We start from the raw sequence: 14,866 nt of genomic DNA on the forward strand, positions 1-14,866 counted from the left end.
AAGTTAGGTAGCCATGTGCAAAAAACATTTTGGAAAGTCTGTTAGAGGTCATGTTTTGTAGTTATTTACAGAATTTTTGTATATAGCTAGTTGGTATTGTTTATTTTGTTTTCAGGTATTTTTAGTTAGGTACTTAAGAACTAGACAGCCCAAGGCGTCGATTTTTTGTTTTTAAATTTATTTATTTAACTCCAAAATTGAGCAACGTTAGAGTTTATTTAAATGCAAATAACATGAAAGAAATTAGACGAAAAACAATATTCAAATAAAAACTATACGTATATATATTTAGAATTAAATTTAAAGAAAGCCAAGTTTAAGTGTTTATAAATTCAGTATTTAGTCTATAGTATATTGAAATCAAAACAGTTTGCTTTTGCTAAGAATTAAGTGCTAAGTAAATGCTTATTAATTGTTGTTGTTCTTATAGAAGCGAGAATCCCCAAGCCCCGATCAATTTTCATTTCAAAACAGCCCAAAATATATATGTATATATATTTTTTGTGCTCAATTCTTGTTCTTTCCACTAGCTTCAACTCATAATCAGCTGAGCTTGATACTAATATATCATACACATACATAAATATGTAGTTTAAGATTTTTCGTTTAGTATTTCTTTTCCTTTTTTTGTATTTATGCAAAATGAGCTCTTTGTTGTATATATATATATTTTTTTGATTTCAAATCTACTAACATTAACGTATTGCGCGCTATAAGCTTTATATATATATATAGATTTCAATTACTAAGCGTATTAATCAACAAATTTCTTGTTGCTTTTTTACAGTGTTTCCATTTTTGTTTTGAATTATTCTGTGCTATTAGTAATTAAATATGTTTGTATATATTAACTATTGTGTATCGATTGCAGTTTTAATTTTAATGCTTTAGTTGGCGTCTGTTGCTTCCGGCTTGGCCTCAGCTTCCGTTTCCGCAGCGGACTTGTTCTCGGCTTCGGCTTCGGCAGCAGCGGCCAGCGCTCGTGCCTCGGCATCTGTTGGAAAATAACAAAAAGAAAATAAATAATATTGAATATATCATATTAAAAAATTAAACGTATACCTATGCAATTAACTTGGCTTATAAATTCTTAGCAAATCATTTGATACAGCTTTGAAATCTAATGCACAACGAATTCAAATTTTATGCTTTAAATTTAAATTCTTTAAACAGTAAAGCTTGCATAGAATTGCATTAGTTCTTCGCATCATGCTAATCAGCTTGCATCTCTGCTTCTTCGTATATAGTTTGCTATTGCTTCTGCCAATGGGCAGTGGCGACAATTGCCGTTGCCATCGGAATAGAATTCTGATCTGTGGCAGCAATGGAGTTACCTACATAAATCCTTGTTATATGGCATGCGACGCTAAGCGAACTTCACAACAGTTGACAGTTCTTAAGGACGGAAAGTGCTAAGATCTCCAATCAATTTTTACAAATATTAATTCCAATTTAAATTTATACAAAGAATTAATGTTATTAATAAACAAAGCATTGACCTGTTCTTTGAAAGTATCAGGCAACGTCCTTTTTTCCAATTTTTTCTTTTTGTTTAGTTTTTTTGAATTAAACTTTGATATTTGTTAATCGAATTGGTTTCGCAACGAATCTGCTTCCGGGTTCCAAGCAGCTCTAACCCATTATAAAAACGCAACAAGCTCAAAAGTTTTAGTTCTATTCCAACCATCCAAGTGATCTAACCGAAATGCAACTATTCGCTATAAGTTTATTCTGTCTTTTGTCTCTAACACTGGCATTGCCACAAAATGAAATTCAAAGCAATTGTCATTGTAATTGGATGAGGAATGCAGTCTGCGGCTCCGATGGAGTTTCTTATATATCTGAGTGCTTGTTGGATTGTCAAAAAGATAATGGAAAAAATATTTCTATCGCTTATAAAGGAGAATGCATATAAGAAAGATATTAATAAATAAAGATTAAATTATTCAGATGAATTAAAATTGAATTGCATTTTAATTTTTCAATTTACAAGTGTAGAGAGCATCAAATTGAATAAAGAAAAAAACTTGTTTTCTATCAAATTTAAATTTTATATTCTTCTTCTTTTGTTAATCCATAAACTTTGATATTTGATAATCAAATTGGTTACAAAGCCAAACTTCCATGTTTTAATTTCAAATTCAAAGTTTTAGTTCTGTTCCAATAATCAAACTAAGCTAATCAAAATGAAACTATTTGCTATAAGTTTCTTCTGTCTATTGGCTCTAACAATGGCACAAAAGCCTTGTGCTTGTCATGGGGACTTTGATCCAGTGTGCGGCACCGATGGAATTTCTTATCCCAATTATTGTTCATATATGTGTGCAGTCGAAAATGGAAAAGACTTAACTATCGCTAATGAAGGAAGTTGCAAATAAACAAATTCAAATGAAACTGAGTTATTTATGTGTTAATTTCATTTCAATTATTTTCTGTTTAATCTTTTCCCAATATATAATTAATTCAAACTAAAATCTGTATATGGAAGTAAATTAAACTTTGATATTTAATAATTGAATTGACTTCACTGCTCTCTAAATAGCTCTTAGACATTATAAAGTTTTAGTTCGTTTCCAACAAACAAGCTGAGCTAATCAAAATGCAAGTGTTTTCAAAAAGTTTCTTCTATCTGTTGTCGCTAACGATAACAATTTTGTTATTTAAACCTGCAGCTACTGCAGAAGATGAAGATGAATGTTATTTCAAGGATGGCCCAGTCTGCGCTACTGATAATGAAACTTATGCCGATTTATGTGATTTTAAAAAATCAACAACTAAAGGAGCTTACGTAGAACTCGCTTATAACGGAGAGTGCCAATTATGAATTAGCTAATATTGTAAATAAAGATTTGCTGCATATAATTCAACTCATACGTCAGATGAATAAAAAATTAATGTTATAGTTGCATAAACTTAGAGCAAGCGCCAGAGTATCAAAATATGATAATTATATAGTATATATATAAGCTAATGCTATATTTGTTAGCGACTCTAACATTTGCAACCTTAAATAATTCAATTAGTTGCACATAATGCTTTCCAATCTCAAGTCAATCTCAGTCTCAAAACTATCGACGAATGTTAAACAACAAAATGCGCTTACTAATATTTTTGGCCTTCTATCTTATTGGATTGCTGGTGTTTGCAGCAGGTCAAAAAGGGCAGCTTAAGCCATGCGAGTGTCCAATTCTAAGGAAGCCAGTCTGTGGCAGCGATGGCGAAACTTATCCCAATACTTGTGCTCTCAAGTGTGCTGCCAAGATCGACAAGAGCAGAGGTCTGGAGTTGAGCGTAAAGCATCCAGGCGAATGTAAAGTTTAAATATGCTGATGTCTGATTTTTAAATAAAGTTTTTAGCTAAAGCAATTAGCAACGATTTGCTATAGAAAAGCAAACTACTAGTGCGTTAATCTCTTCTACTTTATTGTTGTCTAATTGCTTTGTTGGCATTTAGAAATGCCAGCTCGACGCTTCATGCATAAGAATCAAAGCAAAGCAGACGCCTTAGTTTTGATGCAGTCTGTGCTAGCGATCCTATTAAATGCAATCCCTGAATCCTGGAAATGTGCTCAGCGCTTTGCAAAGAAACCTTAAGCGATTGTTCACTAAGACAAATGTTAGATGCAACGTTTCGTATGATATGAAAATAAACGAAATTATGTATAATTTCTTTTACTTGGGGATCAGCTACTGATTTAGTTTTTGTCAGTCAAAAGTCTTGAGTTTTTTAAATGTTTTACAGCTTATGCTTGTTTTAATGCCAACAAACAAAGTTGCATTATTATATTTTGCATTTTAAAAAATTGTCAAATTTTTCACATTTTTGAAATTTAATCAAGGGGTATGCATTTTTATCAAAAATATCGAAATATCCTAACATGTTCCAATTTGAATGCAGTTTTGTTCAGTTAACTAAGTCTAACAAGGCATGAAACTTTGCAATTGCATCTCATTTAGCTAAGTTACAGCCTTTGAAACTTTCATATTTCCAACAGATTTGTCTTGTTTATTTACTAATTTGTTTATAACTCTGCATAATATTTTTTCAAATACACAAATTTATTCTCATTTTAATTGTAGATTCATATTGTAGATAAAAGAAAAGCGTGCAATGCTTAATTTGAAAAGAACTAAATTCATTTTGAATGTTGACGCCCAATTTGAATTGGACAACTGAAGTTTGGCTGATATAGCCGAAGGTAAGTATGGCGAATATACAAGGCAAGGTGAGCTGAGTACCGCTCTCAGTTGATAACAAAAGCAACCTACGTCATAACAATATTTGATTCCAATTTGTTTCAATTGAGTTACAGCAGTGGGTAATAATTTTGCTCTATGTTTACTTTGCAGTCTGAATCTTATGCAAGCCAAATAAAATTCAAAATACCTTTTTAATGTGTGTACATTTCATTTTGCTGAGTTACTTGTTTTAATATGGCACAATCTTTACTTCAATTTTAATCCCAGCAACAAGCAAGTTATTATATTAATTCATTTATTCATAGCGTCTGACTTATTACCTTCAATATATTTGATTTAATTCTTCTGACAAAAATATTGTGAACCTTTCGTAGCAACTCTTGAGCATTTTATATATATGACTGTTTATTAATGTGCGTCAACTTGCATATTGTTAAACAAAATAATGCCATTAAGAAGAAAATTGCATGAATAAATAATAGAGAGCAGGCTTATTTCTCTCTTCGCTTTCACTTTCGCTCAGACATCTTCGCTTAGCTTAGCTTAAGTTGCTTTTTCTGCGACGTTCGAAGGCCTCTGCGTATTTATGAGGAAGGAGGAGCACAGATCAAAGGCGAGTGGCCAATTAATATGCAAATAGTGTGACAAAACATACCTCGAATGGCCTGCTCCTTCCAGATCTTCTTGTTCTCGGTCAGGCAGCTGGCCCAGGGCTTGTTGATGCTGAACTTGTTGGGCGCAGCCAATTGGCTGGAATGACTCTTGCGCACCATGGGACACACACTGCCGGACTTATCATCTGGATTCGCTTGCTCTCGCTGCTGTGGGGTTTCCGTCTCAGCGGCATTCTCCTCGAGCAGCGGCGCTGGCTTGGCCTTCATGACCGGCGCTATGGGCGCGAGTATATGCTCAAGCATATCGGACATGACTGACATGCTGGGATCCACAATGAAATCAATGAAGCCGATTTGGGATTCGGCGACGAGCGTGCTTTTGCGATCGCAGAGCGGACTAAAGGGCAAACCTAATTCCTTCTCGAGATCACCCTGGCGAAAGAATTCCTCGAGCAGCAGCATGGTCCAGCGATGATGCACATCCCAGTGCTTCGAGGGATGCGCAATATCAGAGCAGTGCAGCACCAGCGACAGAGCCTTGGACTTCTCAATGGTGGCATCCTGCATTGTGAGCAAATTGCGCATTGTCTTTAGCTGCTGAAAGTGACAGGTCATGTCGGTGGCCAGCACCATGTCGATCATCAATGTGCGCATCTCTCTGTACTCCTCGCGCGACAAGTGCGACAAAATGTTCGCATCGTCGTCCTTCATCAGGCGAAACGTTGCGCTCACATGATGATTCTCTAGCACCGCTCGATCGTTATATAGCAACGCCGTATCCGAACCGGACATCACATGGAAGTTATTGGTGGTGCCCGTGTGCTCAAAGTCATGTATAAGCGCCGCCAGCAGCGCCGCAAAGATCTCCAAGTCCGTCAGCCAGTTCATCAGGCCCGTATACAAAAAATAATGCATTGTCACCATCACATCCGTCGCATGCAGATTATTGTGATACGGATTGCGATAGCGACAATAGCCCTCCTCCACACGATGCAGAAACGTCTCGAGCACCCCCGGCGCTATCTTGAACTTGTGCATCGCCCCATAGCGATTCAGTAAATCGTAGGCCACATATTTAATCACCTGACCGCTGGCCGCCTCCGTCAGCGCAAACACATCGAACGTCCAGTTGTCCAGATTCTGAAAAACAGAGCACAAATATTTATAAAAATCAACTAACATTATAAAAATTATTATCAGCATTAATGCACTTTAAATATTATTTTTTTATTAATAAAAATAAATGCCAAATTGAAAGAGTCAAAGATAATAATCAATATAAATATTTATCTATTTTATTATAACACTTTTAATTAATACTTAGCGCTTTAGGCATTTAATTTCTTAAACATATAAAGCCTTAGCAAATATATATGTATTAAATTAAAAATCATTGCAGAAATGCAAAATGTTATTAGTTTCAATCATTTTTTGCGTTCATTATAATTGACTAATATTATTTGTATTTGATTAAAACAATTTTTTAATTAACAGTCGCTGACATTATGTAATTACTATATATACTATATATACATTACATTCTGCATAGCTATATAGATTTGCTCATTTATTATATACTTATTAATTCGTTAAGCTAAATCTTGTTAAAAATGTTAATAGTTAAATGAAATGAATTTCTTGTTTGAATTTTAAGCTTTAAAATAAATAAAGTTTTGCTACAATTTCCAACTCAGTTTGCAATTTGCTTTCTCTCTCTGGCTTACCTTGAGCATTTTAACCACATCGGGTGGGAATTCCATGAGCGCAGTGCTGGAGACGCGCCTGTAAATGCGATCCACAAAGATGCCGGCGCGTATGGCATGAGCCACCGAACGGAACTTGGGCTTCTCATCGGTGCGGGAGCGAGTGGTGGCCATCTGGCGTGTGAAGGTGGAGGCCAGCCACTCGCGCACCTCCGGCGGCACCGCATCCGGCTGTACTTCCGATAGTTCGTCATCTTCATCGGCCATGCGCCTGCAGAGGTGTAAGAAATGGAAGTGGAGCGTGGGGTGGGGGGAAAAGGTGTGTGTAAAGAAGATAAACATTATTAATAAATGCGCTTTATATTTAGTAATAATTTAAAATAAATTAATACGCTTGGGTTTAAGTATGAAAGTAAAATTTGTTAATTAAAACTCAATAGAAATAAAAACAAGCCAAGTTTAGCATTTAAAATTTTATATTTTTAGTTTTATATAGCGTTGCCTAAGTTAAAAAATAAAACAATAAAAAATTAAAAAGTATAAATTTTGTGTTTAGCAGAGAAAAATAGTTGGGGGAAAGAGTTAAATTTAATTGTTAACAACAAACTACGGACAGCTAAAAGTGCAAGAAAGAAACAAAAGCTAAAGCAGGCAGCGCATGCAATTGTATGTGTTATGTATGTATGTGTGTGAAGAGTTGTATGTGTGTGTGTGCGTGAACTAATTGCATGCCAGAAAATATTGAATTTTTACTCTCGTTATAACAACAAACGTGCAACATGTGTGTGCAACTGCAACAGAGACAAGCAATGCTCAAACTTAAAGCCACTCAAGGCCTCAGCAGCTTTAAAGTCCAGCTAATTGGTCAATTATATTGTACTTATAAACATCGAAGCAGACAAAGAACTCACACACACACACACACAGCAGCATTGCCATGACAACATTTGTGCTTGTATGTGTGCGTGTGTGTCTGCGTATTGCTTTTCACTTTGGCTCATATACAAATAAAGATAAATGCCGTAGCATGTAAAAAATATAATTGAGAAAAAATATATTCAGCTTCAGTTCTCAGTAAAAATATGCAGCAGACTTAAGCTAATTGGCAGCATATTCAATTACAGCTAATTAGTTGCGCTTATGGGGCTAAAAGGGCTGCTTAAGGTCAAATGCCAAATATTTAATGCAAACAGTGCTTGCCCTAAAAAGTATACTATGGTAATTGGCATGTTTGTTGTAATAATTTTTTGCATAATTTTTTAGACGCCATATTTGTTGTTTAGCTTAAGCGTTTGTTACTTTTAAGTTAAAATTATTTTATAAATTTTAAAAAATTAATTAGCTGCTGTTATAGCTTTAACTTTGCTTATTAGCGCACTTGTTGTGAATTTAGTTTGAAAAGCAGCATACAGTAAACATTCTGTATAAGCAATCACTACATAAGCAATTTTCGCTTTATAGCAAACGCTGTTTTAGCAACTTTTTGCATTTCATAAATTTCTATAGCAGCAATTTAATAAAATCGCTACAGTGCTGCATAAAAATTTAACAAGTTTAACGATTTGAAATATTTTTATTGCAGGCAATGCATTTAATTTTTATTTATTAGCCTTGAAGGCTTGTGCTCTGGCTATACAATTGTACCATAGATTTATTCTAGGCTACAATTTAAAATAAATACATTTATTTATTTTCTTATTAATATTGCTATTGCTGCATAAAGACTTAGTCGCCATTAAATTTAATCCTATTAATAAATTTAAGTCAGCTTTTGTAGCATTACAGCATGAAAAATTAGTTCTTAAAAGACTTTTTTATAATATTTATACCTTTAATCAAAAACATAAAGACTTTAATATTTGAATCAAGCTGATTTAGCTACGAATTTTATAGAATTTTGCTACAGCAGCAACTTTTTTATAAAAATAGCTGCAGCTTAGTCGCTCTGCATTTATATAAATTCCTTACTCGCTCAGCCTAAGCTAAGGAAATGTAACAAATGCTGTGCATTGCATAACTCAGAAACAATGTGCATAACCCCGTTAACAACTTAACACATATATTTGCAGTTTCTTTTGGCTACAGTGGCGTGTTGATGGCATAACTTGCAGTTAACACAAAGATTCATGGGCGCAGCCACAGCCACGCTCAGCGCAGTTGCCATAGAGTTAAGCCTTGGTGCTGGGCTACGTCTAAAATATAAATGTTGCACACACTTTTTTCTTTGTGGCTTAGCTTAAGTTATTGTTTTTTGTTTTGTAAAATACCATTGCGCTTTCATGGCTTCCAGTTCGGAGGTACACAACATTTTAGAACACTTGAAACTAAACTTGAAACACTGAGTGAAAGAGCTGCGCACCTTTTCTTCTTATCCTGCGTCTCCTGGGCGCGATACTGAATTATGAACTGTATGAGCTCGACGGTGATGACGCTTTGACGGCTGCTTTCACGCCTCAGGCGACTCATCGCAGCAACGATCAAGCTGGTGTAGCTTAGTGACGTACAAAGTGCTGTTGTTGTTGTTGCTGTTGTAGTTGTTGTTGTTGTAGCTTGGTTAATTATTGTTGTAGACATTGGATTGACTTTGTGTCAATGTCAACTTAATATTTTTGTTAATTTCGCATTGAAACTAAAACTAATTTATCACTAGCGGCCAAGTGTAGTTGGGCCGGCCAAATGCGTTTTTAAATGTTGTCACACACACACACGCACACTAGCACACACACACACACTTGAGTGTGTGCAAATATTTGAGGCAAGCGCTCGCGCGCGTTTTGTTAAAATAATTTTCTTTTTATTCAGCGCTCGCGCGTAGTTTTCGCTTTGCGAGTTAAATTTAAACTAAATGGCAAAATGCGAAATTGCAGTTTGTCCTGAACGGACTTTGCGTGTTGGCTCGAGCTGCGTGCGTGCCTCACTTATATATATATATAGCTTATATATATTCGTAGCAGCCGTGTTCATATCAATTATGTCAGCAAGCACATTATGTACTTTACTTTTTACTATAAACAACAACAACTACAAACAGTTAGCGAGTTACAACTCGACTTTGCATGCCAGCAGGCCTAAGATTCGAAGGTCTTATCCATAAACTTGCCCCCAACTTGCCAACGTCATGTTCTTAGCCCATTTAACTTTTTTAGCCAATTGCATTTTCACTTTATTACGCTTGGCAGTATTTTTAATTCCCATTTGCGTGCTTTGGCTTATTTTTAAATAAATTGCAACGCTTATTGCCACATTGCCAATAACGTTTTGCAATTCCGAAATCACGCAAACCAAAGCCAAAGCGTGCCCCCACTTAAAGGCAAACGAACGTGCAACAGGTGCAACCAGCTCTCAAATATAAATCGTTTGCCTAATTGAATACATTTATTTCAAGTGTATGTGTGTGTGTGTGTAAGCTTTAAACAATTGTTGCTGCTTTAAAGATTTAAGCAAATATTGTTGGGGTATTCATTTAATTGCTGAGCGTCGACTGAAGATTTTAAACTTAATGTAACTCATTGTTAATTCATATTTTAGGAAGCTGTACAGCTTAATTATGTTGGGTAGATTAAGTTAAAGCTTTAATTAAAGTTTCCATTTATAAAAAATATCTTCAAATGTAATTTATGCCTCAATAAGAAAATTCTGTATAGTCTAAAAGCAGCTTGAAGTTAATTTGCGATTGGGTTTGAGATTGATTTGAATTTCTTTGGCAATTCAGATTATTTGGGAGATGCCACAGAAATGTTTAGAAATCTTAGTAGAAGTCTCGCAAGTTAAATTTGTATAATAGATAAATTAATTAATAGATTTTAATGCACGACATAATAAATTAGCGTAACTAAAAGATTCTGGAATTCAATAAACTTTAGTTTGGTTATACTCGTTTTCTCTTTTATAGCTAACTAATTATTTAATTTTGTGCTATAAGAAATTTCAAATTATATTAAGCTAAAGAGCATAAATATATATAAAAATATATAATTTATTAACTGCTTTAAAGCAAAAACAATTAAAATAATCGTTTGCTAGCAGCAGCTTAATTTAAGCGTTTAAAAATAAAAGCAGCAAATGCTTTGCCCCCAGTTGCAATAAAATTTTGTGAATTTAGCCTAGATCAAAGCATAAATGTTTGTACATATGTCGGAAATGTCTTTTTGTTTAACAACAAACTGGCAACAACAATTGTTATCAATGGCTTTAAAGCCATTTGGGGGTGGATGAGGGGGTCACATTAATGGCTAGCAACATTTTCTAGCATGTTGTTGGCCATTTGTGTTTTGTATTTTGTTTTTGTGATTTTTAAGGCTCATTTGAGGCTATGGAGCAGCTCGCTCAAAAGGATGCCATGCCACTTAATAGTTATGCGTGCAATTTCCTGTGGCTACCCTGCAGGCATGTATTGGGGCCCTGGTTCGCATATAGACACGGGAAATTGCTGCCGAAAATTGAGCGCATTGTTTTGCTCTTCTGTCAATGATTTTTTTGCTTTGTGCCGTGGACCATTTGGGGGACAGGGCGGGGTTCGGGGCAACAACATAATAGCCTGGTACTCGGGCTATATCGTCATGTCATTGCGTGTGCCTCGCATTGTAAACCTGGGAGTGCTCACAATTGCGTGTGTGTGTGTTGCATGCCACGCAAGTTACCACAAAAGTTGCAGAGATTGCTCGAGCTCGACAAAAAGTTTACAGAGACTAGTATATGGGTCTCGGATCTCGGGAACTGTTAGACAAACAAAGTTTGTCCTGTGGTTTAATATGGCTGCGCAAACTTCGACGCCTAATTAAGACTTTTTGTTTAAACAGAAAAGTTTGACAGCAACACAGACACAGTTCTAATCAAGCAAATGCGCAAACATATGTTTTTTAAATTGAGCGAAAGTTGCACAAATTCAAAAATATAAATATTTAACTGCTGTATGTGGCAGTTGATTAGTTATTTTAATATTAGCTGCCAGCAGTTAAGAGCATTTATCAACAGATAAGATAAAAATGCTAATATATTTTTACATTTAAAATAAATAAATTAATACTCAAGTCAAAAATAATGCTGACGCCTAAATTATATTTAAAATGCACTGGAAATCATATTAACATTAAAGTTTTATATATTATACTTCAAAAAATGTGTAAAAAATATTACTGACGCCCTAAATTTAACTTAAAATTCATTTCAATTTATATTAACTTTTAATTTGTATATATTTCATTATTAAACAAAATATTTAATTTAATATTTAGACACAAGTAAAACCAATTTGACGCCCCAAATTAATTTGAAATTCACTTTCTTGTATAAAAATGTATATTTATATTTTATATGAGTAGTAAAAATAATACTGACGCCTACATTTCATTTAAGATTTACTCTCATTTAGCTAAGCTTCAAAATTTGAAATCCACTTTCTTGTATTTATATAAGTTATAAAAATAATACTGAGACCTGAATTTAATTTAAGATTTACTCTCATTTAGCTAAGCTTTAAATTCTCTATTATTATTTATATATAGATTAAATTATACTGGCGCCTAAATTTAATTTATAACTCACTTCGTTGCATATTAATCTTATCTTATATATATTATATTATATGTATATTTCTATATAAGTCACAAGTGCTGACGCCTAATTTAATTTAAAATTCACTTCGTTTCTTATTAACTGTCACTTCATTTCATTTTAAATGTCTAATCTGTATTAGCTTATTGATTTTTTTTGAAGCTTGCTGCTTATTTAGCAAACTGTTTGAGCCACCCTCGCCCTGCTACGCCCACGGGCAAAGCTGATTAAAGTGTGCGCTACGCATTGTGCTTGGTTACCGTTGTTTGCGCTCTCATTTGGCCATTGTGCTGCTGCTGCTGCTGGTGCTGCTGGGTCTTGGCTCTCATCTTTCCCAGCTACTTGTTAGCTAAGGTCAGCAACAACAGCAGTTACAGTTACATATGGGAGAGAGCGAGTGGGTGGCTGTGAGGCTGACGGCTTTACACTTTTGCACTTTAGCTTAAGCTTTTCTTCTTTGGGCCTTGAACTGTCTCTCGGCAATACCCCAAAAAAAAAAGAAGTAACTATTGTCAGTTAACATCATTTATTATTGATTTTTGGTTTGCTTGTAACATTAGCCGTCGAGTCTGCTGGCACTGTTGGCCCTTTAACTGTTAACTGTTTATTATTTGGGTTTTATTTTTCCCATACACACGTTTTTTCTGTATTTTTTTTTTTGTTTTGGGGTATTTACGAGTGAAATGGGACACAAGTGCCGTTATGTAAAAGCAGGCAAACAACAAAGCAGAGGATTTACATGATTGCCCAACTTGGGCGAGGGTGTGGGCGTGGGCTACGACCTTCAACTTCAGTTTTATGTGTCGTTGCTGTTGACCCAATTTTTGGCTTCTCTTTTATTCTCGCGCTTTAATTGCTTGCACTTCCCATGAATCATTATCATTATATTTGTATAAATGTCTTTTCATTTTTGTATAAATCACAAATTCGTTATTATTAACAATTACTTTGCTATTGTTGTTGTCGGCTGCATGGCGTTTAATTATGATTTATTTTGCACTGTTTAATTAGCAAACATTATTTATTATATTTTGTTTGATTTTTACACGCGCTTTTTTGTGTTTTTGTTCGGCACTAATAAATGAAACTGAAAACCATTAAAATCATTTCCCACCTTTATCGGGCGTTCCGTTTGAATGAAGAAGCCGCAAAATGCCATTTAATTTGTTAATTTTTTTCTCTTTCCTACGATTTGATATCGAACACTAGATATGCCATGCATATACATATATATTCGTATATATATATGTTTTATATCTAGCTTTAAATTTGATAGAATTGTTGAATTTGAATTTTTTTTTATTATTATTCTTATTTGTTTTTATCATAAGCAAACAATGGGAAAAGTTGCGTCAGCAAACAGTTGGTCTGATAAGCGCTCAATAAATTGCAGGCTGGCACACTTTTTATAGCCAGCAGTGTAAGCTGACATATACAGTAAACACTGCTTAGCTGTGAAGGCAAATACAAGTCACGTTTCAAACTCAACCGATATAAGAAAAATGTATTCAATATCTAGCACTAGATTTTATTAAATATAAAATTAATGCAAGTTCTTAATTTTATAAAAGTAAAGCAGTCATATACTTTAGAAAAAAGTCTAGAAAATCTTAGAACAAAATCTAAAATATAAGACTGCTTAAATATCTTAAAATATCTAAATATATTGCTGCTTATTTTTTTTGTATTTAAATTCATAGCAATTTTTTAAGCCTATTTTTTTTAAGTTGATTTGTCAATATTATTTCTGTTTTATAAATTCGAATACTAGAAATTCCTAACAACTCAAATATACTAGAATATATTAAATTCTAATTGCATATAATATTTTGATATATTAAATGCTAATTTCATATAATTATACAATTTAATTTAATAACTATTTACAGCAAATACTACTTAGCGAGTGTTTACTGTGCTTGGGACTAGCAATTTGTTTGCTAATTACAACTACAAGCAACTGATAATTGCATTTAAATGCTAAGAAAACAAAGTGCATAACTAGCTGTGCCAATTGTTACAGACGCTAGTGTAGGCCAGAGATGTTTGAAGCTCAATTGTTGTTGTTGCTGGTTATTGCTTGCGCTTAAAGAGATTTACAACAAATTTGTCTTTCATACACACACACGCACACGTATAGTGGGAGCGCATTAAGTAAGGGGCGTGGCATGCGCCTTTTAAAAGCTTACAACGACTTAAGCAGCGACGCTGTCAAGGTCTGCAGCTTGAGTTTTATTTTATTTTAGAATTTTTTATGTGAAACGGCAACGACTTTTAAGCCGCTGGCCGACAAATGACATGCTAAACTAATTTTTGGTGTCATCTACTCTAAATGCTGAAACGACAGACAGTTGGGAGCCACGCCCACAAAGTAGCTTTGGTTTGATTAATTTTTGGCTGACAAGTGAGTGAAAAGTGCTAGAGTATGGGTAATTGCGTATTTGTGAACAAGTGCAACAACAACAACACATATATGTGTGTGTCTGTATGTGTGTGTGAAAGGAAACAGGACAAACCGATGATGGGATATGACTGTACGCCGTCTGATATCGTAATCATTGATGGTGCTATGACGACGCGCATAGCTGAGCACATAGTTTGATTGCTCGCAGCTGGAGCTCGCCGAGCTGCATCTACTTAAAAGACACAAAAGAAAGACAACAGACAGATGATGAAACCGACAGCTGGCCAGACACACAAGAAATGAAAACAAATGTCAAAGCTTAGGCGCGCACTTGGGCTTAACTCCAAGCTCGCGTGTCAAGACTAACAAAAAAAAAAAAAGAAAAAAAAAAT

General features: G+C 34.5%; 1 protein-coding gene across 6 annotated transcripts in view; it reads right to left on the minus strand.

Moving 5' to 3' along the window:
- Positions 1-731: 731 nt before the first annotated feature.
- Positions 732-14,866, minus strand: part of LOC108607347 (calcium/calmodulin-dependent 3',5'-cyclic nucleotide phosphodiesterase 1) — a 109,530-nt gene continuing 95,395 nt past the window's right edge. For 2 of the 6 annotated variants that reach the window (XM_033293525.1, XM_033293494.1), the window contains exons 6-8: positions 6,539-6,788; positions 4,856-5,954; positions 732-994 (exon numbers count right to left, since the gene is read on the minus strand). In XM_033293525.1, the coding sequence (XP_033149416.1) occupies positions 888-994; positions 4,856-5,954; positions 6,539-6,788 (1,456 nt within the window). In that variant the 3' untranslated portion in view covers positions 732-887. Of the gene's footprint in view, positions 995-4,610; positions 4,777-4,855; positions 5,955-6,538; positions 6,789-14,866 lie in introns of those variants that run through there. The other 4 variants (XM_033293562.1, XM_033293547.1, XM_033293540.1 and 1 more) reach the window with 3 other exon arrangements.

This window comes from Drosophila busckii, chromosome 2L, assembly GCF_011750605.1.
Source record: "Drosophila busckii strain San Diego stock center, stock number 13000-0081.31 chromosome 2L, ASM1175060v1, whole genome shotgun sequence".
In the NCBI taxonomy this organism is placed as follows: Eukaryota; Metazoa; Arthropoda; class Insecta; order Diptera; family Drosophilidae; genus Drosophila; species Drosophila busckii.